This window comes from Oncorhynchus clarkii, chromosome 4, assembly GCF_045791955.1.
Source record: "Oncorhynchus clarkii lewisi isolate Uvic-CL-2024 chromosome 4, UVic_Ocla_1.0, whole genome shotgun sequence".
Taxonomy (NCBI): domain Eukaryota; kingdom Metazoa; phylum Chordata; class Actinopteri; order Salmoniformes; family Salmonidae; genus Oncorhynchus; species Oncorhynchus clarkii.
In genome coordinates this window covers 70,654,129-70,678,173 of record NC_092150.1, presented here as the reverse complement: position 1 = coordinate 70,678,173, position 24,045 = coordinate 70,654,129, and the positions used below count along the sequence as shown (strand labels likewise).

General features: G+C 43.9%; 1 protein-coding gene and 1 long non-coding RNA gene across 4 annotated transcripts in view; one reads left to right on the top strand and one right to left on the bottom strand.

The window, feature by feature from the left end:
• Positions 1-2,144: 2,144 nt before the first annotated feature.
• LOC139407216 (uncharacterized) lies at positions 2,145-7,304 on the bottom strand. Its single transcript, XR_011634076.1, has 2 exons — positions 7,089-7,304; positions 2,145-3,748 (listed from the first exon to the last, which is right to left on the bottom strand). It is a non-coding gene; the product is annotated as an uncharacterized lncRNA (long non-coding RNA).
• LOC139407214 (prospero homeobox protein 1-like) overlaps positions 7,283-24,045 on the top strand; it is a 39,635-nt gene continuing 22,872 nt past the window's right edge. Inside the window, exons 1-3 of one of the 3 annotated variants that reach the window (XM_071150781.1) lie at positions 7,283-7,583; positions 11,421-13,484; positions 17,608-17,715. In XM_071150781.1, coding sequence (XP_071006882.1) covers positions 11,487-13,484; positions 17,608-17,715 — 2,106 coding nt within the window. In that variant the 5' untranslated portion in view covers positions 7,283-7,583; positions 11,421-11,486. Of the gene's footprint in view, positions 7,584-7,671; positions 7,848-9,804; positions 9,929-11,420; positions 13,485-17,607; positions 17,716-24,045 lie in introns of those variants that run through there. The other 2 variants (XM_071150782.1, XM_071150783.1) reach the window with 2 other exon arrangements.

Below are 24,045 nucleotides of genomic sequence, written 5' to 3'. Positions count from 1 at the left end.
CATTATCAGTCCAATCAAAGCTACTGTACATATAATGGGATTTGACGTAATTTCTGTGGCCAATGACCTTGAGCCTTCTTGGAACGACACTTGTAATATAACTCTATGGCAGGACCCAAAGGGCTGAAATGTTGGATGTCTACCCTTTCTAAGAACGTAAGCTTGGTGATTGGGCGGCAGGGTAGCCTAGTGGTTAGAGCATTGGACTAGTAACCAGAAGGTTGCAAGTTCAAATCCCCGAGCTGACAAGGTACAAATCTGTTGTTCTACCCCTGAAGAGGCAGTTAACCCACTGTTCCTAGAGCTGTCATTGAAAATAAGAATTTGTTATTTTCTGCTGGCCCGCCCCACCACCACAGAAAGCACTGAGCTAGGAGCTGCCTTACTCAATACAACTCAATAAAACAAAAAACAGACTATGTCTATATGTATACAAAAATGAAGAGTCCTCTGCAAAATGATCAGTTTCTCTGGTTTTACTATTTATAGGTATGTGTTTGTGTAAAATGAACATTTTCATTTTATTCTATAAACTACTGACAACATTTCTCCTAAATTCCAAATGAAAATATTGTCATTTAGAGCATTTATTTGCAGAAAATGACAACTTGTCAAAATAACCAAAAAGACGCAGTGCTGTCAGACCTCGAATAATGCAAGAAAATATGTTAATATTCCTTTCTTAACAACACAATACTAATGTTTTAACTTAGGAAGAGTTCAGAAATCAATATTTGGTGGAATAACCCTGATTTTCAATCCCAGCTTTCATGCGTCTTGGCATGCTCTCTACCAGGTCTTGATCTGGTGGTCCTCCATCCACACCTTGATTGGCCTGGCTGTGTGGCATGGAGCATTGTCCTGCTGGAAAAACCAATCCTCTGAGTTTGGGAACATTGGCAGAGCAGAAGGAAGCAAGTTTTCTTCCAGGACAACCTTGGACGTGGCTTGATTCATGTGTCCTTCACAAAGACAAATCTGCCCGAGTCCAGCCTTGCTGAAGCTCCCCCAGATCATCAACGATCCTCCACCAAATTTCACAGTGGGTGCAAGACACTGTGGCTTGTAGGCCTCTCCAGGTCTCGCACCCACTGTGACATTTGGTGGACGATCGGTGATGATCTGGGGGTGCTTCCCTGATTGACGGGTCGCCACTGACAGAGGAGCTTTGACGCACCATGGAGCCACACACAGAAGCAGTGCAGAACTGGACACTTAAAATGCCTTCTTGGTGGTATGGTTAACTGTCGGAAATGCTGGATAATGTCTTTGCAACCTGCAACAGACCCACATAGGAAAGCCATGCCATAGGCAAAATAGTTTTAGAACCCACAGACATAAGATTTGTTTAGCCTACCCCAGTACTGCATGGTAAGCCACAAACATAATATTTTTTAGTAGTTGACAAGTGAGAGGTCAACACAAACAATGTTGGTCATTCCTGTGGGTGCTGTGTGTGTTTCAATGACACTTTCCCTTTCTCTTTCTCTTTCTCTTTCTCTCTCTTTCTCAGAGGGGGGGGGGATATAGGGAGAAGTGATGACAGAGAAGTGCTGAGGGGGCTCTTTGTCTTTGAGCACTATAAACCTCTATCTATTTCATGGTGTCATTGTTTTTTTTTAAGGACGTTGGCTGGGTTTAATGTAGTTCCAGGGCATTTCCGAGCGTCTCTGCCGAAGCACCTCCAAGGCGCGCAGTGGGCTTCGGTCGGTCGGCTCAGTCCACTGCCTGCCTTGCATAGATTCTCTTTGATTTTGCTCTCCCTACTCTGACAGCAGTTGTGTTCCCGTCTTTCATTTACTTTGTTGATATATGATTCTGCATTTCAAGGTTTGGCTAAAGAGACACTCTACTGTGTGCTTAAAAACTTCCTGTAGTGCCACATTTTGAAAACCTAAATGTAGATGTCAGTTTTTAATTCTAACTGCAGTTGTAGCACATACAAGAGGCGAAGATGTAAGGCCTTTGTAAGACCAATTAAGATGTGCAGAAAATTTCTGCAATTTTAATGAGGGTTTGACTGAAGCCATATTTGTTTCTGCCTCAGTGAGCTTTTTTTTAATTGCCTATTAATTCCAAGATATGTTTTCTGAACTGAATATCATATTATACAAATAACATGACACACTTCTCCAAGTAGGAGATTGTGTTTATATATATTTTTTATTAGGCTACATCATTCCCCACTACTTCTTTACTCTTATCAACAGGTATATGTCAAAATGTTGTGTGTGTGTGTGTTTTTTTTAAATACAAAATATGACTCATTCCTCTCAGAGAAGAGTTAGAGAGACATCAGATTTAATTTTTCTGCATTAATTGGATCTTGTTCACAATATCCAGCGATGCAGTCTAACCCTGCCAGTCAGGCAGTCAGTCATCAGGAAGAAAAGGAGAGGGGCATCACCAGGAACCACAGTCTCACTGTCCTTGTGCCATTTATTCATAACGTGGATGATCAATTTGACTAGTCATTGTGCAGATTCATCCTATAAATACAGAGGTATAGGCTGTGTTAACACAGAAAGACCAATTCTGATCGGTTTCCCAAATATTGGCAAAAGATCTGATAGGTCCAAAATCCCAATTGGCAAAAGATCAGAATTGGGCTGACTGTGTAAACACCGCCTATAGAGTACCACAGTAGGAGACATAATACCCATAAAACCTAGTGGTCAAACAAGGAAATGTTTCCAATCGTTTTTCCACCATTATTTTTTCCTATAGGGGACACTTAATATAAGGGCTGTGTTTCGAGTAGGCTTACCTTGGTGAGACGTTTAGAGAACCGTGTAATTGTCTTTAGGACAAGGTGACTTTTAGCAATATATTTGCTTGTATTTACCCCCCAAAAATGAAATGCTAAATAGCAGCTAATGTGGCTATCATAAAGAACTACAAATGATGATCTGGAAGAGACTGCCGAATTGAGGCAAAGGTAACAATCTTTAGATTAACTATCTAATGTTAGCTAAATGTAGTAATTCATAAATTGTCTACATTTCTTTAAATTGACAATTCTGTGAACTGTCTTGTGCAATTTCTTTATGGAAACAATGCTTGCTAACAAAGGTGTCAGCTAGAGTTGACGTGTGGGAGCTTGCAGGGATTTGTAGTCTTGCATGATGTCTACTTTGATGCTAATTAGCATTTTCGAATCTGAGAGTAAATAGAGACTAATATATTGATAAAAGTGACCATGTCCATGAGAGATTTACATGGTTATCAAAATGTCATACCATGGTAAACCTATTTTAAGTGTTGTTTTTTAAAATCCTTATGGGAAAATAAATAGTGGAAAAATGACTGGAACCATTTATTTCCCTGTTTGACCGCTAGGTTTTATGGGTATCATGACACCTCCACTGTGGGACTCAATTGACATAGATAGTAACCTAATCATCCTAATTTCCAAGTACAGTTTTTCTCTTTAAGTAATATCTCTTCCTCTCGCTGACTTTTCTTCAGTACAACACATAACATCCAGATGAATGTTTTTCTATTTCCCTTACAGAGCCACCATCATCATCATCATCGTTGTCACCTGCAGGGCCCTGGTTCTCTAGTGAGCGTGTCTCTGATTACACTTGAATACATCAAGTCGTAAGGTTGTGCATCCTGTTGGGCCTGGTAAGAGTGTGAGACGCCTACTCATTCCCAGCGCTCGCTGCCGTCTCTCTCCTGCTCTCCTCTTCTCTTTTCTCCTCTCCAAGCGAGAACCTTTTTATCCAGGGACCCCGAGACCTTTCTGGAACAAAACAGCTTTTAGTTTTATACCTCTTTCTTTCTCCCTCTCTCTCTCTCTCTCTCTCTCTCGCGCACGCTCTCTCTCTCTCTCTCTCTCTCTCTCTCTCTCTCCTCTCTTTGCCTGTGTTTTCACAAATAGCACCTATTTTCTCTCTGTCTCTCTCTCTCTTCTCCCCCCTCTCTCTCTCTCTCTCTCTCTCTCTCTCTCTCTCTCTCTCTCTCTCTCTCTCTCTCACTACATCCCCTCCATCACTCTCTCCTCTGATTATTTTTCGGAGAACTGTGTCTTGTGAAAAGCGTGGAGCGTTGTGGTCAGATAATCATGTCATTATCTGATTGAGAGGTTTTTGTAAGCATCATTGCTTAACAGGCTACTTCCACATATACTTTTGTCTGTTTATGTTGATGGACCTCCTTATGCCTGTTTCTCAAAACCTGCATGCGTTTCCCAGAATAATGTCATCATAGGTAGTTACCTGGGAAATCACATTGCACTGTCTTTTAGTTTGTGTTATACAGATCTGAATGTAGGCTCCTTGCTGGTTATAAGTCAGTTGGTATTCATGCACTGAGATTCTAGTGAATGTGTATGAATAGTCTACACATTTTTGATGATTGATAATAGAATAAATGAAATGTACTTATCATGAAATAATTCAATAATAACCATATAGTTAAATAAAAAAATACTTTGCTATGTATAGCAATGTGGTGTGTAATTGTGTCTGGTAAAATAATAGTATCATTAATAATAATAGTAATACATAATAATAATAATAATAATAATAATAATAATAATAATACACAAGAATGATGATAATAATAATATTAATAATACATTTTAATAGTAATTAATACTCCTTATTGTAATTAAATCAGCATCCAAAATGTTTCTCTCTTGAGACCCGTTGTTGGGCAAAATTAGTAAGGAGGCCAGTGACCCATCTCAGAATTCCTCCCTGCCTGACTTGTGCGCGCGCCTATTACCAAGACCAGCCAGCCGATTATAGTTTAAAATGTACGTTAATAAAACCTCTGGGAGAAAAGCATGTTTTCATTCTCTCCCTTAATGCCTCCTCCCGTGTTGATCCACCAACTCAATCCCTAATAAATATGTCAATAAAGTCACCCATCAGCGCGTAATGCGCCGCTTATCAGCCGTGGCCATCAAGGTGGTGATGCGGCACACTCGACAAAAATGAAAAAATTTGTTTGAAATAAATAGTGTTGATCCATCTGGAATGGACCGAGATAAGAGGTGCCAGTGTTAACGAACACGTTTCCGCTACACCTCATCCGAGTCTTCCTTTTCCAAACACAGTCTATTTAATGTCCCGGCCTGTTTTTCCATGGAGCGTACGCACCGAGGGCACCGTGGGGAGATGAAGCCAAATTAACTGGCCGAGTTGGGGAGCGGGGGACGGGACACCTGCTTTGGAAAAGAGACTCCAGACACTAAAGTTCGCTGACTTCATTAAAATTGATTCACCCTCAAAAACACTTGCTTGCGACATGGAAAAGAGACTCGCCTTTCCTTTTTGGCATTTGACAGAAAGACATTGGAAAATCATAAGACTTCTGATTAAGCACGTCGGAATCCTGTTTATGTAATGGATAGTTCGTTTTATTATAGCAGGCATAATGGACTGAAAAAAGTGGACTGTAACTTTGCATCTAAGGGTTTAAAAACAACAGCTGTAGTTCCATAAAAATAGGTGCAATTTATATTGGATTCAAGATAGCCCAGACACACCTGATGAGTAATGTTTCGTTTCATTAACATTAGAATGACATACTACAAATACTACTACTACTACTACTACTACTACTAATAATAATAATAATAGTAATTTACACTTATGCTATGTTTAAAACTCCTAGAAATAGAAATGCAGGCGACATCGGCTACATGTAGCCTATATAGGCCTGCACATTGACGCTAACCACATTTCTGATTCCTATGAAATCGTATTAAGAGTGATGTCAGTGCATGTAACAACAGTAGGAGTAGAGTATAATGTGGTAGTCTATAACGTCCATTTTCCGTTAATGTTGCAGAGTGACAGTCATGGATGTTCTTCCTCCACAAAATGTTATGCATAACGAGGAGCCTGCTGAAATGTTTTCTAACATACGACTCAATAACATTATAAATCGTGTATCAAATGAAACAAGGGCCTGATTCTATTCACACATTTTGTGTACTATATATATATATATAATTTAGGGAGGAATCTTATGATTATAGAACACGTACGGAACTAGGGCTAACGACAGAGTGTTTTACAGAACACCGGTTCAAATATCTACTACAAACACGCGTGAAAATTGTACACTGAAATATAGGTTATTAATCTAAAATATTTCGAAGTGAATACCATGTCTATTCACTTGATTAGGTGCTGATTAGTTGTTACAGGTGTCTCAAGTTAAAATATGCAGAAGGGAAAAAGTAAGGTTAAGAATTCCAACGGGCATAGTCAAATCTTTGCAAACTAAACTCCTATAGGCTACTTGCCTGAATATCAAATATAAAACATGAAATGTGCGGATTATAATTTAACATCTAAATTGATCATTTCAATGCATTATAACGACACAGACTGATATTTGCTCAGTTATAAATATAGTATTTATTTACAGTGAAAAGAGAGATGGAATTTTGTTTAAATGAGTCTCACTCTGTGACCTGTGAATTAAATAAAAGTTAGGCCTAACACAAACTCGCATTTGAGATGGCTCCAGCCCGTGTTATCAGGCAATAAGCTAATAATCACACACGGTTTGACATTCCATGATATAATGTAGTCACGCCTTATCATGTTGCTCTGTGGTCGGTAAATCAAACGAGGGTAGTGATATATCGACACCATGCCTTTCTGAGCCCCCGCGCCCAATGCCATATTAAACCCCTGGCCTCTGGAGACGCACGTATCCAATATAGAATAGCCTACAAATAACACTCCAATGTTCATATCTTATCGTTGTTACAAGCATAATGTTGCACAAAACAGCCATACAAACCCAATAAGCCCAATTGAGATATGACAATGGAATCTCTTATTGAATGGCAAACTTGGGGTGTAAAATCTAAATGAAAAGTTGTTGCGTAAAATGAGTGCGAAATGTGTGTTTTAATGGATACTGTTTTACATGAGTTCAAATGACATAAACACCTATTCGTGACATAAAATCTCTTAATTCAGTGTCTTAAAATATGAACAATTATCATATGTGCACAACAATATGTGCATAACATTAATGTTTATGCAAAACATTATCGACAGAATCACAAAACGATAAGCCACTTCAAAATGATATTTTCTTACATATTCACTCACTGATTTTTAAAGAAAGTGATAAGTAAGAGGTTTTTTTTTGCCTGTCGGAGTCCCATTCCTCGGTCAAGTTTAGTGCGTTGTACTCCTCCCGGACCCGATGGACAGTTCTTATTGGTAGGTACGAACCGTTACATCACCAAGCTTATGACGCGCCGTCTTCCTGTTTCCTTCAGCTGTGTCTTAAAGTGAATCTTGTTGGTGGAGGAGAGCTCGAGCATCAAAGCTCTGCATCGCGTGCGCCTCGGAGACACACACTCACACCAGCTGCTACGACATCACCGCCACAGTCTTTCAGTCTCGAGAGGAGAGGATAGAGGAGAGCGGCGGAAAATAGCTATTTTATGTCTTTTTTTCTGTTCTACGCGCACGCTTATCACTCACTTTACTCTTGCTCTTCCTTCCCCGAGCAATTATAATATTCAACGTCTCCCGGGGGAAGACTGCATATTCACTTTCAGCAGTAAAAAGGAGCTCGCTTTTCTCTTCATCTGCGGGGTAAGTAACCTTGTCCTCAGATACCTCCCTCTTGTTCTTTTGCGTCGCGTGCGCTCGGTGGGCGGAAAAAAATAAACAAATCAAAATGATAAACAGCGGAATATATTCTGATGAAAGACAACGTTACCTTTACGATATTATTTGACTGAATTGTTTTTCTTTCACTTAAAGTGTGACAAAGATGCGTAATTTTTATGAAGATGATGTGTGGATGAATTTATCCTTCTAAATCGCTGGCAGACAGATCATTTCTAACTTTTAAAAGTAAGTTACTGTCTTTTAAGTTTGGTCAATTTTAAATAAATGGTTTTTTTTTGCATATAAAGACGCTCAAGGCTGTCTGAGTTGGTTTGATTTGATCGAAGACTGAAGTCTATTATATTTTCATCTGTGTCGGCTACACCAGTCATTTTCGTTGGCATATGGTCTTTGTTCCGATAAACGTTTTTCTTTCATGTCTATTTTTATTCGTCCAGTGTTATTTAGTAGGAACGTGTGTCGTTTCGATGTAAACAAGCTTGGCTTTATCGTTTTTAATATCTGAAATATAACATATCAGATAGGCTAGATGTGATCTACTCTTTGAATTGTAGCCTATATACATATTTCAGTCTAATAGGTGCGTGTACTGTTTCCCTGGTATAGTTTTTTTGTAGTGCGCTCGCTGCTTGAGTTTATGGTAGTGCCAAGAACGGTACAATTTTGACGGGGGAAAAACGTCCCAAGTGTACACTATGGAGACAACAGGGATATTTGGCACAGAGGCGCACAACCCCGTCACCCCGCTCTCACCATTTTTGGTGCCTAAAGTCTAGCAGGCCTTATTGTTGTCATATTTAGAATTTTCAGTCCTAGACTAGACTTGCTTGAATAGGTTACTTTGCTCTGTTACAAATCCAAAGGGGTTATGAACTTTTCTTTTAGTTTAGCTTTGTCCTTCACAGTGCCCCGTTCTCACTCTCTCAGAGTTTGAAAGATCCTGGGAAAAGGAGCGAGGGGGAGTTAAAAGGGCTCGAGAGACGAGCATAGCTCATTGTTCAACTGCGGTCATATTTCCTTGAAATTGTTGAAAGGTCTTCCAAGTGATAGACTGCGCATGGGCAATGGGGGACAGGTGCGCCGTCGGAAAAGACAGGTGCTGGCGGCTCTATTTTGAGCGATAACGACATAGTCCATTGTTAAGGTCTTGTGGCGCTTAAGTCAAGGTTTTCTTGGAGATATATCACCCTTGTTTGCACTTATGGAGATGGATGGTTAGAGAGAGTTGAGCCAGAGCCATTTATCAGAGTCAGACAAAGACATGGTTTTATTATAGACCAAAATTGGCTTAGTCTGTGTAATATATTTCCTTTTGTTTTGCCACAAAATATGTCAAGCTTTCCCAACCTTGTTTATTTTTCCTTGAGCTACAGCAATAATGTGCTAGTTTGATATATTTCTGTATCGCAACATAAGTTATTCCATCTTACTGCTTGTTTTTCTTGTATTGCTTAACAACACAGTAATAAGACTATCTAAAAAATGTTTATATTTAGAGTGGTTTGTGTGTGTGTGTGTGTGTGTGTGTGTGTGTGTGTGTGTGTCCGTGCGTGTGTGTGTGCTTGTGTGTGTGTGTGTGTGTGTGTCCGTGCACGTGTGTGTGTGTGTGCTTGTGTGTGTGTGTGTGTGTGTGTGCTTGTGTGTGTGCTTGTGTGTGTGTGTGTCCGTGCGCGTGTGTGTGTGTGCTTGTGTGTGAATGTGTACGTGTGTGTGTGTGTGTGTGTGTGTGTGTGTCCGTGCGCGCGTGTGTGTGTACGTGTGTATTAGAAAAGAAAGTGATGCTTGTTATGCATGGTTAAGATAGTATGGTATATATGAAATTGTCATATACTATAGCTGATTCATAGAGTCCCAAGTGACGATAAAGATGGGATGGTCAGACTGTCATACTTTTCCTGTGGCCCCATTTTCAATATCCATATCTGATTGGTTTAAGAAGATATAAATATTTGTTTAAAAAAATGACTTTGCCTCTCAAAATATGTCTTGACATCTCATCTGATAAGTGACAGTGTATTTGCATTGTCAATTTGATTGTACTTGTACTAAAATCTTAAATAGTATTTGACAGATTTGAATGTATAGATTTGAATGAATGTTCTCTAGTAAGAGATCACACAACCTTCAATCTTCAAAACCCCGATTCACCCCGATACGTATGTTATTAATATAGATATCCTATTAGATTGTCTCCCTGCTGTTTCACTTAATATTTATTTTAGTAGTGTTCCTGATAGGATCCGGGTTTGAGAAAAAGGACTCTTCAGGATGCAGTCTGGTTATCTTGCACGATATTGTCTATACAGGTACTCAATATTTGAGATGAGGAATGTGAAATAATATCATAAAATAATTCTCAAATTTCATATAAAAGTTCTTTTTTCTCTCTCTATTGACAGTGAATGTTAATTAATTCTGTAAATACACTGAATAAAAGTCCCATACCACTGACAAAAGACTGCATGCGTAGCTGTCAGCCGATGCTTACATAGCAGTACTGATGCTGTCTGGTTTGCGACAAAATGTTTCCTTTCATAAAGGCATTAGGTTTTTGTTAGAGCGCTTTAAGTTGCTCCTTGGCAGAGTTGACCCATGTGACCCGTTCATTAGAGCAGAATTAACCAGCTTTGCTAGATGAAAAGACAAGCAAAAAGCCATAGAAGTGAGCCCCTACTGGCACAAAATCAATAAGCTTATTTATCTGTATTTATGTCATTTTTCTATTATTGTTTAATTTAAGATTGTGATATTGTGATTCATTTGGCTGGAAGAAGTTCCCCTCCAGAATAGCTGACAGTGCGAGTATGTGGATTCGATCAGGGTGCAATTTAAGAAGCGGTCTGGAAATAGGCTTTATGTTTATGGCACATTGTGATACAAGTACTATAACACTTGCAATAGGGGTGATATGTCGTTAGGGTGAATATAGTTAATGTACTACATACACTTAATGAATTGCTTTCGATATGAGCGTCTTCTAATCTAAAGTAATAAAATATAGCCTAAAATGTAAATGACGTAGTGATGACTTTAGGAGAGGAGATTATAATTAAGACTGCAACAGTTTACTGTGTCTTTATGGCATTCTCAATCCAACCTCAGCCTTTCTCTTTAGTCTATGACTTAATGGTTTTCTGCACCGGCTTGAAGCGCACAAACATGGAAATGAGGACAAGTACTTAAATAATTATCATAATGTTATGCAGCTTTTTGTTGCGTGGGAACTGGTTCAGTGTTACACAGCGAGGCAGCGTGAAACAGGGGACAGACAGGGGAAAATGTAGGCTGAGTCTGAAATTACACTTTATGCCCTATATAGTGCACTACTTTTGACTAGAGCCCTATGGGCCCTGATGAAAAGTAGTGCACTATACAGGGAATAGGGTGCCATTTGTTAGGACTTTGCCCTGGAATGCAAAGACAAGGCCTAGTTCTGACCCCATCACTCCTGCCTTCTGCTCTCTCTTCTCCCTACAGTCATTAGTTATGTTGTCTAAATGGAATCATGTAGTCGACAGTCGATGCCGCCTGTCCTCAGGTATTGCATCTAGTCTTGAGATAAAACTGTATCGCTGGTACATTTTTATACAGTGGAGTGATGTCACTCTCTGGAGCACTGCTATTCAATTATTTCTACATTTGGTAGTAGGAATATTAGGACTTTATTTATTTATTTTTATTAGAAAATATATTTAATGTCAAGTTTTGATATCAGACAATAAAGTGACATTTTAAAGTAAATGATCCATCCCCTTCAATGAATCCATACATGTTTCCTTTCTGTTTTCTTGCTGCCAGGTGTCATTCAGCAGCGGTCCTAGAGGAGTGGCTTTGTGGGATATGGCCCAATAGCAGCAGCCCGTGATGCCGGACCATGACAGCGACTCCCTCCTGAGCAGACAGACCAAGAGAAGACGTGTGGACATCGGTGTGAAGAGGACAGTGGGCAGCACCGCCGCCAACACAGCAGTAGCTACAACCAGCGCCGACATCGCCTGCGCCAAAGCAGCCATCTTCAGTGCCATGAACTCTCTCAACTCCCACCACCACGGCTCCGACGCAGACTCCACAGACTGCTCCATGGTGCAGCCACACGGCCCCACTGGGGTCGTCACAGCAACCGACAGCGACTCCAAGTCCAACGTGCTCCGGAAGCTCCTGAAGAGAGCCAACTCGTACGAAGACGCCATGATGCCCTTCCCTGGTGCCACCATCATCTCCCAGCTCCTCAAGAGCAACATGGCCAAGAATGGAGGAGGAGAGAGAGGAGAGAGAGGGGAGAGAGGGGAGAGGGGGGAGAGAGGGGAGAGGGGGGAGAGAGGAGAGAGAAGAGACGGGGGGTTCCCCGGGTCGGGCCTATCAAGTGGGGGTTCCGAAGCCCCCCAGGAGGACGCCTGCAGTAACTCGTCTCAGGACAGCCCCCAAGAGTGCCTCTCCCCCTTCGGCCGCCCCTCGGCTCTGGGTGCCTTCGACCTAGAGCGCCTCAACGATGAGCACCTGCGGGCCAAGCGCGCCCGCGTGGAGAACATCATCCGAGGCATGAGCCACTCGCCCAGCGTAGTGGTGCCTGCACGCCATCACGGAGAGCGGGACCGTGAACGGGAACAACGTGAACGGGAGAGGGAGCGAGAGATGGACGGGAACAGGGAGATGGAGATGGACTGCCCCCCACAGCCGCCTAGCCCCAGGGGAGAGGTGTGCAGCCGGGAGAACAAGAGGAAGCAGCGCCTGCCCCAGCAGCAGCAGCAGAGCTTCACCCAGCTGGTGTGCCAGCGTAAAGAGCAAAAGCAGGAGGAGCGCAGGCAGCTGAAGCTGCAGCTGGAGGACATGCAGAAGCAGCTGCGCCAGCTGCAGGAGAAGTTCTTCCAGATCTATGATTCCACCGACGATTCTGAGCACGACCTGGCTCACGACCTGGGCAACATGTCTGAGGACAGCGCCGGGAGGTCCGATGCTGGGGGAGATGACCGGGCAGACCGCTCCGACAACGAGATGTCAGACCTGGACCCAGGACACTTCCTGGACCGGGCCAGGGCATTGCTCCAGGAGCAGGCCCTGCTGGCGGAGGGTAACAAGCCCAGGAGAGAGGGGCTGGTCCGGGGGAAAGGTCCTGGTCAGGGTCCTTCCTCCTCCATGCACCATGCGGAGGGCAAGCAGCTGGCTGAGACGCTGAAACAGGAGCTCAACTCAGCCATGAACCAGGTGGTGGACACGGTGGTCAAGGTGTTCGCCAAGCCCCCGCGCCCCGCACCCCCCCAGGTCTTCTCGCCCCTCCCCATGCCCCCAGAGAGGTTCGGGGTCAACGGTGAGGGCCCCAACTTCCACACAGCCAACCAGCGCCTGCAGTGCTTTGGTGACGTCATCATTCCCAACCCCCTGGACTCGTTCGGTGGCATGCCCATGCCTGGCGCCAACGACCAGACAGAGGCGCTGCCCCTAGTGGTGAGGAAGACTCAGACAGAACACCATCACCAGTCCTCAGCTGTGGGCGCCCACGGGGGCCACCACCACCCTTCCCTGCACCCCTCCTCCCTCTCTGCCTCCATGGGATTCAGCCCCCCGTCTTTCCGCCACCCCTTCCCCCTGCCTCTCATGGGCTACCCCTTCCCGAGCCCCCTGGGCCCACCCTCCGGGGGTTACCCAGGGAAGGATCACTCCTCCCCAGACTCCATGGACCTGTCCAGGGAGACCACCAGCCTGCGGACCAAGATGTCTTCAGTGCATCACATGGGACACCACCACAGGTCGCTTTCTCCCAGCCACCCCGGGAGCACTGCAGAGGGGCTCTCCCTGTCCCTCATTAAGTCAGAGTGTGGAGACATGAGCGACATGAACGACATCTCACCATACTCAGGCAGCACCGTATCCTTCACCACACTGAGGGAGGGAGGGAGGTAGGTCGGGACTTGAGTAGGAGAGTGAGTTAGAGACGCTATAGATGGGGTACTTGTTCATCTTAGATATTATCAGATATTGTTATGACTATTGCATATTATTGCTAAATAACCAAACTTATTGCTTTTCCTGTTCTCTCCAAAATTACTGTATTATATCCCCTTCTCTCTTCAAAGTGGTTAAATGTACTCTAGTCACCTACGTATCATTTTACCATTGGTCAGATAATGTCTCTATGACATTTCTAGCCCTGATTCCCATTTGACACATGACTGAAAGAGACAAAAGCTATAGCAGGCTGAAGTTGAGCACAACGGCTGTCTATAGTGACTCCAATAGTTTACCCCTGGGTGCCCCAATCATGGCCTGCAGATAAAGAGCTAATGTCCCTATGGGAGGATCACATTCACCCTAGTGGGACTGGAGCCTAAAAGCCTCCACTAATCCCTTCAGTTAGCCCCTTTCCCCTATATAGACCTGTCTTTACATACACCTTTCACTCATGAAGCTTCCATAACCATTATTTCTCTATCCCTGATCATTTAATGTCTATGCTATGGTTTATGGTCTATGGTTTATGGTCTATGGTTTAACAGACTAGCTACTAGTGAGAATTGACCGCGAGTGCATCTTTGTTTTTCTTGTCTTAAAGCATCTAAGATTAATGTTAGGGTATAGCTACTGTATGTTAGTGTTGATGTGTGTCTGTGTTGTGGTCGCCTCAGGGCACGGCCTTTGTGTGTGTGTGTAGGAGATAGGGTTTGCCTGAGGACTCAGTAAAGATGTGTATTTATGGCCACCTGTGTTTCCTCATGTCTCTTATCATCCCCACATTGTAAAAAGGAACAATCGGCGTCGTTGCTTTTCTCTTTTCTCCGTTTCATAAAGATCTGTCAACAGCCTGGGGGGCCTTCAGCTGTTGCTCGGCACCCAAATACTCCTTCTTTTTTTCTCCCTCCCTCCCAGTCTTTTCTTTTGAAGCGGACGTTAACAGGTGTTTTCGGCGAGCTGTTTGCCTTTCATTACGGCACCTTGTCTTGTCTTCTGACCCAAGAGTTGGCTCTTCCCAGAGATCTATAATCATCTGCTCTGTCGCTCCCAATGGAGGGATGAAGAGAGAGAGAGAGAATCAGACGTGGGAGGGAGGTAGAGAGAGAGGTAGAGATTAAAATAATAACCAAATAATCCAGATGCTGTTGCTTCTATTGTGGTGTTAATTATTTTGGGGCATTAACAGATGTACTCCCATTAATGGAAAGAATAGTTAGAACAACGCGGCCATGTGATACACGTTGTTTTCTTCTCATCTTTGGTTCATTTCACGGCTTTGAAAAACACTGGTTGGGTTTTGATTGTTTACGCCAGTTTTAGAAGTTAACAATCAATGTTATTTTTTATGACTTTGAATGTGAGTCGTACTGTCTACAGTGACAGTTGGTAGTCTTAATGCAATAGTAATAGCAGTGATAGAAGTCATTGTAGTACTAGAACTAAAGATGGCACAGATTGTCAGACATTTTTTGGGGTGCGTTAAAGTTCACCGGCGTTCCGCACCGTTGCGCAGCAGATGGCTGCCATCAATTTCCTAATTTGTTCTCTGACTCTGAGTATCTTGTCCTTACACCTGGAATGAGGAAGTGAAGCATCTATTTCCTCTCATGACTTTGGGGTTTTGGGGAAGTGCTGTAGTGAATGATGATGTCTTGTCAGATGTGCTCAGATAACACTCGGCCAGCTGGTACAAGGAAACCATCATGGCTAAATAATAGCTGTGTGTCACCCCAAGTCCAATCACTATTACATTTGCAAGCTGTGAGAGAAATAAATTCATCAAGAGAATCATGTGTCTGTAGATCTATGCGACTTAAAAATACTTCATTTCGTTATATATCAATGTAATCTCTTGTAATGTTGTGATTGTTCTTAGTTGTGAATTCATTTGTATTTAGAAGCGAGAGCGTAGTAGTGTCTTTGAGAAAGCCCAGTCTTATCAGTCTGACAGCTGAAATCCACCTTGCCATACTTGAAGAGAACAGCCCTGTCCCACTCTGCCCAATGTCTCTTTTCTCTCTCTTTTCTCTCTGTTTTTCTCTGTTTTTCTCTCTGTTTTTCTCTCTGTTTCTCTCTCTCTCTCTCTCTCTCTCTCTCTCTCTCTCTCTCTCTCTCTCTCTCTCTCTCTCTCTCTCTCTCTCTCTCACACAATTCTCTCTCTCTCTCTCTCTCTCTCTCTCTCTCTCTCTCTCTCTCTCTCTCTTTCTCTCACTCTCTGAGGGGCCATTGTACCCCTCGCTCTTGAAGCAGATGGTGTGGTGTGGAGAGTGGAGTGCTGCTCTTTTGGCCAGGCCTGTTGGAGTCGGGCTAGCCTGCCAGGGTTCTCCCCATAGGCCCTCTTCCCTCCCTCCCTCCCTCCCTCCCTCCCTCCCTCCCTCCCTCCCTCCCTCCCTCCCTCCCTCCCTCCCTCCCTCCCTCCCTCCCTGCCTGCCTGCCTGCCTATAGATGGCTTCCATACAGCCCTCTCTCTCTTTCCTCTTCCTGAGCCAGCAGACAATACTAGGCCTGGAGGACCTGATCCATGATCCAGCTTGGTTCACGGTCCCTGGTTTTTAAAGGGGGGCCCTGGGTAACCCTGAAGTCAAGGGCACTCCCATCTCCCAGCACATACCTTCCTTGTCAAATGCATGATTCTTGAGTGATTGTCATGACACCCTATTATTGAGTGTAGAAACAGTATCTAATTAAAAGGTGCAACCACAGCTATATAGATGTGCAATCCACAATGAATCGGTATTATGACATCGTCTTACATACAGACTACAGAGTAGCCCTTTCATTTGCGGTTCAAGAGATAATAGTTACTACTGATTGCTTCTGCTCAAGGAGAGAGACCTTTTTAATTCGTCTCTGAGTTTTATTTGTGCCCCTCCCCCCCTCATCTCCTTTCAATGTCTTAGCCGCAGATTGATATCAGCTGAATTATACGGCTGTTAATTCACCGTGGAAATGGTTTGGGCCAGTCCGCAGCGCAGATGTGTTCCAGGGACGCAGCGCCCATCGCTGGCTGGGTTCACTGCCTTGGCAACCCTCATCCTTCTCCTCCTCCTCCTCTACCCTCCTCCTCCTCCCCCTCCTCCTCCTCCTCCCTCACTCCTCCTCCTCCTCCTCCTCCTCGTCCCGAGGTTTGGCAGCACTAGGGAGGCTGGAGGCTGGAGGAGGAGCAGGGAAAGGAGGGGGTGTAATTGAGGTTGGAACAGCTCTATCGTTCAAGGTGCCCCCCCTCCCCCCCAACCACCATCCCACCCTCTTTTCTCCTGAGACTTCCCTTGGAAAACCTTGGTCTCCAAAATCTATGATGTGTGTATTTTAAATGAATAAGGTCTACAGCTCTGTTATAGAGAGACAGGGTTGTCTCTTTTAGACCTCGCTTTTACATCAATATGAAGCCAACATCACGTCAGTAACTCCTGTCTTTGGTTGGCATATCTTATCGCCAAGCCATTAGGCTCCTCTCTCATAACCAGTGTTAACTGCTTTCTTTGTCTGTGATATGCAAATGTCTCCTTTTTTCTTCCTTATTTTGGGGTGGAGGTTGGAGGGGTATGATGGGGAAGAGGGAAAGGCGTTTGCTTACTTTGACTGTGAAATGAGCTCCTTATGTAAAGGCACCGGCTGTGGCGCTGGCCAGCATTTTATTTACCGTAACACGCTCACACCTAATACAGAGAGGATGCTAATGGCTTGGCCTGGCTTCACTCACTACTCCCTAATAACTAACTAATTTAAGATTGTCCCTACCTTACTCCAGTGCTATTGCTAACCTAAAATAATTTTTGTCAAATGTATTCATTTGGCCTATATCTAATGTAGTCTTCAAGGAAAACAATTAAGTGACTAATTATTGTACATTAAATACATGTTAATTACACATATGTTACATATTAAAAACACATTAGCTGAAATAGCAGGGGTTCTAGGTCAAGTTGCGTACCATAGCTATATGACTACACATTAAGATGCTTTGCAAGGTCGGCCATTTTAATGACTATTTTCCCTCCAAAAAATAGTCAATTTCTTTGACGGCGGCCATGTTCAGATTCAGGAGGGTCTCTCCCCCAACCACCTGAAGAAGGCCAAGCTCATGTTCTTCTACGCCCGCTACCCCAGCTCCAACATGCTCAAGATGTTCTTCTCCGACGTCAAGGTGAGCCACAACCAGACACCCCAACCTTTCACCTTTCACATCATAGCCCCCAGACGTTGCTCCTTGAAGCAGAAGTTGGATTTGGGCACTGGTTCAGGATCAGATTACCCTCCCCCAAATTCTACCCTTAATTATTTACCCAGTGGTTATGAGGAGATTTCCATGAGGGTAAGCTGATCCTAGGTCTGTGCCTAAGGGCGGATGCTACCTGAAGCTCAACATCGAATCAAATCAAATGTTATTGGTCGCGTACACAGTTAGCATTTTTTATTGCGGGTGCAGCGAAATTATTATGTTCTTAGTTCCTATCAATCAATGCAGTAATTGTCACTCAAGCATAAACATGTAGTACATCAGTAGATGTATAAACATACTTTGGGATGGCACGCCTCTGTCTACCTATTGCTGTCACCATAGTTACCGATCTGTCCAGGTGTGTCCGTCCTGACTGTCCTTGCCACCGCTGACAACTGGAAGGACAGATCACTAGGCCTGGTCTTTTCTTCCTGTATTTCTCTGCCTGTACTCTCACCTCAGACTACAGTTATTAAAAGAGGACAATGAGTGAAGCGGTTTTTCTTCTCACTTCTCCTGATTTGTTCTTCCAGGATAGTGCTGTACTAACATGAAGTGTCTGTTTCAACGTGCATGGTGCATGGCGCATGGCGTATGGCGCATGGCATATGGCGCATGGCGTATGGCGCATTGCGCATGGCGTATGGTGCAAGGCGCATGGCGTATGGAGCATGGCGCATGGCGTATGGCGCATGGCGTATGGCGCATGGCGTATGGCGCATGGCGTATGGCGCATGGCGTATGGCGTATGGCGTATGGTGTATGGCGTATGGTGCATGGTGCATGGCGTATGGTGCATGGCGTATGGTGCATGGCGTATGGCGTATGGTGCATGGCGTATGGTGCATGGCGTATGGTGCATGGCGTATGGTGCATGGTGTATGGCGCATGGCGTATGGCGCATGGCGTATGGCGTATGGCGTATGGTGTATGGCGTATGGTGCATGGTGCATGGCGTATGGTGCATGGCGTATGGTGCATGGCGTATGGCGTATGGTGCATGGCGTATGGCGTATGGTGTATGGCGTATGGCGTATGGTGTATGGCGTATGGTGCATGGTGCATGGCGTATGGTGCATGGTGCATGGCGTATGGTGCATGGCGTATGGCGTATGGTGCATGGCGTATGGCGTATGGTGCATGGCGTATGGCGTATGGTGTATGGCGTATGGTGCATGGTGCATGGCGTATGGTGCATGGCGTATGGTGCATGGCGTATGGCGTATGGTGCATGGCGTATGGTGCATGGCGTATGGTGCATGGCGTATGGTGCATAGCGTATGGTGCATGGCGTATGGCGCATGGCGCATGGCGTATGGTGCATGGTGCATGGCGTATGGTGCATGGCGTATGGCGTATGGCGCATGGTGCATGGCGTATGGTGCATGGCGTATGGTGCATGGTGTATGGCGTATGGTGTATGGCGTATGGTGCATGGTGTATGGCGTATGGTGTATGGCGTATGGCGCATGGTGTATGGCGTATGGTGCATGGTGTATGGCGTATGGTGCATGGTGTATGGCGTATGGTGCATGGTGTATGGAGTTTTGGTGGAGTTTTGGTGGAGTTTTGGTGGAGTTTGTGTGTCTTGCTGCATTGCTACTGTATGAGGACCTTTCCCATACTACACTACCGTACATATTTATTTGGACAGTGAAGCTAAAACTTTAAATTTGACTCTATACTCCAGCATTTTGGATTTGAGATCAAATATTCTATATGAGGTGACAGTACAGAATGTCACCTTTTATTTGAGGGTATTTTCATACATATTTATTTAACTGTTTAGAAATGAAAACACTAAATGTATCTAGTCCTTCCATTTGATAGTGTCATAAGTATTTTTGACAAATCACTTATTTGTGTATTAAAGTAGTCAAAAGTTAAGTATTTGTTCCCATATTCCTACCACACTGCAATTACTACATCACACTTGTGACTTTACAAACTTGTTGGATGCATTTGCAGGTTGTTTTGGTTGTGTTTCAGATTATTTTGTGCCCAATAGAAATGAATGGTAAATAATGTATTGTGTCATTTTGGAGTCACTTGTATTGTAAATAAGAATATAATAGGTTTCTGAACACTTCTACATTAATGTGGATGCTATCATGATTACGGATAATGATGAATAAATTGTGAATAATGATGAGTGAGATAGTTACAGAAAGTTACAGAGGCATAAATATCCTACCCACCAAAGAATGCTAACCTCCCTTGTTATTCAGGACCAGGGGAATCTGTGGGGGTAGAGTTCAGGACAAGGGAGGTCTGTGGGGGTAGAGTACTGGACCAGGGAGGTCTGTGGGGGTAGAGTTCAGGACCAGGGATGTCTGCGGTGGTAGAGTTCAGGACCAGGGATGTCTGTGGTGGTAGAGTTCAGGACCAGGGATGTCTGTGGTGGTAGAGTTCAGGACCAGGGAGGTCTGCGGTGGTAGAGTTCAGGCCCAGGGATGTCTGTGGTGGTAGAGTTCAGGACCAGGGATGTCTGTGGGGGTAGAGTACTGGACCAGGGAGGTCTGTGGTGGTAGAGTTCAGGAACAGGGAGGTCTGTGGGGGTAGAGTACTGGACCAGGGAGGTCTGTGGGGGTAGAGTACTGGACCAGGGAGGTCTGTGGGGGTAGAGTTCAGGGCCAGGGAGGTCTGTGGGGGTAGAGTACTGGACCAGGGAGGTGAACTAACAAAGCAGGGGGATGGGCTCATTGTAACACAATAGCTGTGTTGCTGTCTTGTATGCGGCCGATTGCTATCATTTCTGTTGTTGTTGCGTTGTGTCCCTCTCTAACCGTAAGGAGGGTAAACACTGTGACAGATCCAGGCCATCTTATTCAAATCGGCAGATAAAGGTCCCTTTTTTCCCAGCTGCCCGCTCTCTGTCACCATGGTCACCAATCACTAACCACAACCCCCAGGGTCATGTGACACACTTGCAGGGATGTTGTGCTGCCAAAGCATGGAGGATAGGCAACCCCTCACTTTTGAGAATAAACGGAGCTGGTAAAACTATTTCTGGACCATTTATACTGATAACTTTTTATTTATATTTAATTACCACAAAAATGTTAAGAAAAACTATAGAATGACAAACCAAATAAATATGTAGAACAGCCTAGAGGTGAATGGTGGTTTCTTCCCTGACTTCTCTCTGGCGGTGGTGAGAATTATGAAGTAGGCTATGTTTGTTTACTGCGGTGGCCCGTCAGAGGCTCGGCCACTTTGTAAAAAAATAATAATAATAATAATAATTCTCTGTGTGTCTGCCTTTATGTTCATAAAACTCCATGGAGCCCTTCTTGCGCAAGTGGAACCCAGAATGATATGTGACCACTTGGTTACAGCGACACTTTTCTGCTGAGGTCACCCAAACCAGAGAGGCCACTGCAAAGCCCATGGAGCCTGACACTCTCTGGAAGATGCTGTAGCCCTGCTTGGGATATTTAACCTATATTGGCTATTGGTTGAGACACAGGGCCCGTTCTAGCTTGGTATGTCAGGGTGGGCAAGTGGAAATGTGAATTGGGCCAAGTTGGAGGTAACAATGCATTTAGGTTCTAGTTTATTGAGATGCATGAATACACCCCACCAAAAGAAAGATTTTATGGCTGTTTAAAAAAAAAAATCCTGCTATTCTAATTAGATAGCATGTTTAATCTATGCAAATACATTCTATGAATTGATAGTTCATCTCTCAGTTTTGTATTATTCTGTAATAGGGTATATTGTAACCATGTGTTCAAGCTAATTTAATACAGCATGTAAGCTACACAGTAAAATGCATTGCCTAGTCGCAAAAAAGCTCTCCTCACAAACAGGCTCTAGCCTATAGCCTACAAATAGCTATACCATCTAGTCTTAGACCTATTAGGCTAAAGCCTACAAATAGCTATACCATCTAGTCTTAGACCTATTAGGCTAAAGCCTACAAATAGCTATACCATCTAGTCTTAGACCTATTAGGCTAAAGCCTACAAATAGCTATACCATCTAGTCTTAGACCTATTAGGCTAAAGCCTACAAATAGCTATACCATCTAGTCTTAGACCTATTAGGCTAAAGCCTACAAATAGCTATACCATCTAGTCTTAGACCTATTAGGCTAAAGCCTACAAATAGCTATACCATCTAGTCTTAGACCTATTAGGCTAAAGCCTACAAATAGCTATACCATCTAGTCTTAGACCTATTAGGCTAAAGCCTACAAATAGCTATACCATCTAGTCTTAGACCTATTAGGCTATAGGCCTAGTGCAAATTCGTGTTGTTTGTTCCTGAACTGGCTGAATGGCAGAGCTGTCCTTCAGCACCACAAGTTGGTTCAACTTCTTTAACATCGTTGCACGATCCTGGCGCTGTCCTTTCAGCACCCCGAAGGGATCTAGTTGCTTAAAATAACACTCATCAAGATCTGATACAAATAGAAAATGATCACTTCTCACAATGGTGCTCATTTAGTAAAGCTAGATTAAAGCTTAATCAATGTCTCGGAAGATCACATGAGTCATTAGCATTTTACAAAACAGAACCGGATATAATAGCATCGCATAGTAGGCCTCTAACATTATTGTTACACCAACAACACCTGCTCATTCCTAATAACATTTTAGGATGGTTAGCTAAAACTGAATAGTCCCCAAAAAATGATCATGCACCAAAACTCAGCAGCCCGCGTCACTAGGCAGGCTATCTGCTTTGATTGAAACAAGATACAACAAAGGCTAATAGTTTGTTAACACCATCTGCTCTAATTCGCTCACAAAACAGTCATTCAAACAGATCTAAATGTTCCCATGAAACAGTGTTCTGACACTGTTTGAGACCAATCAAATGAATAGGCATGGAGATGCCGTTTGGACGTTTACTAGTAAAACATGAATAATTATCATTAACGATTGACAGTGATGATGGCCTAAGTTGAAATGAACTAGCCTTGGTATTTGATGTTCCTGAGACAATATGTGTGTGGGTGTAGGCAGACATTGCAATTGGAGGATGCATTTTATGCATATTCTAGAATTCAATTAGCTACTTTTGTCAGTACAAACTTAGATTGAAGAAATGATGACATCTTTGCATGTTTTGTTGTTGTTGCTCCCTCACCTAACAAAAATAGCTCAACACCACTGTGCATCCTCAACACACATCCTTGTCGAGTTTTAGAAGGGGTGATGATGTGTGTTTCGTGGCTGTGATGAGGGGTGGGGGGGGCACTCTCACTGGCAAGGCGGGCACCCAGGCCACTCCAGATTAGTAAATGTTGTGGTAGATTTACCATAATATGGTTGCTGTTGTGACTAACGACAGTTCAGGGTCACGCTATCTTTTCACTTCATGACAGATCAACATTTGAATTTGTGTGTTCTGACACTGTTCTGTTAACCATCCCTATTGATTGCCAATTACCAGCTGCTCTGTTTTGACAAGGTCAGACAGGTCTAAACATAACCTTGTCATGTGTCAGTTTTTTTTAGGAAATATGACATTGATGTTGTCTTAGTGGTCTCTCTCTCTCTCTCTCTCTCTCTCTCTCTCTCTCTCTCTCTCTCTGTGTCTCTCTCTCTTTCTCTCTCTCTCTCTCTCCCTCTCTCTCTCTCTCTCTCTCTCTCTTCTCTCTCTCTCTCTCTCTCTCTGTCTCTCTCTGTCTCTCTCTCTCTCTCTTTGTGTCTCTCTCTCTGTCTCTCTCTCTCTTCCTCTCTCTCTCTCTCTGTCTCTCTCTCTTCCTCTCTCTCTCTCTCTCTCTCTCTCTCTCTCTGTCTCTCTCTCTCTCTCTGTCTTTGTCTCTCTCTCTCTCTCTCTCTCTCTGTCTCTCTCTCTCTCTCTCTGTCTCTCTCTCTCTCTCTGTCTCTCTCTCTCTCTCTCTCTCTCTCTCTGTCTCTCTCTCTCTCTCTCTCTCTGTCTCTCGCTCTCTCTCTCTCTCTCTCTCTCTCTCTCTGTCTCTCTCTCTCTCTCTCTCTCTCTCTCTCTCTCTCTCTCTGTCTCTGTCTCTGTCTCTCTCTCTTCCTCTCCATCTCTTTATCCCTGTCCCTGTCCGTGGCCTTTGTGTGTATTCGGCACACTGGCCTCAGTATGTGCTGTGGAGAGGATGAGGTCAGGAGGGTTTTCCTTTCTATATGTCATTCCGTTTCTTTTCTTTTTTCCGCTGATGGTGTGGCATGCCGCCGCGTGCTACGAAAAGCCAGGCGCTGGATTTGAGTCGCCGCTGTAACAAAGGGCCACTTTCCAGGGCCAGTTTGTGTAGAGTCAGCCAATAGGCAGCAA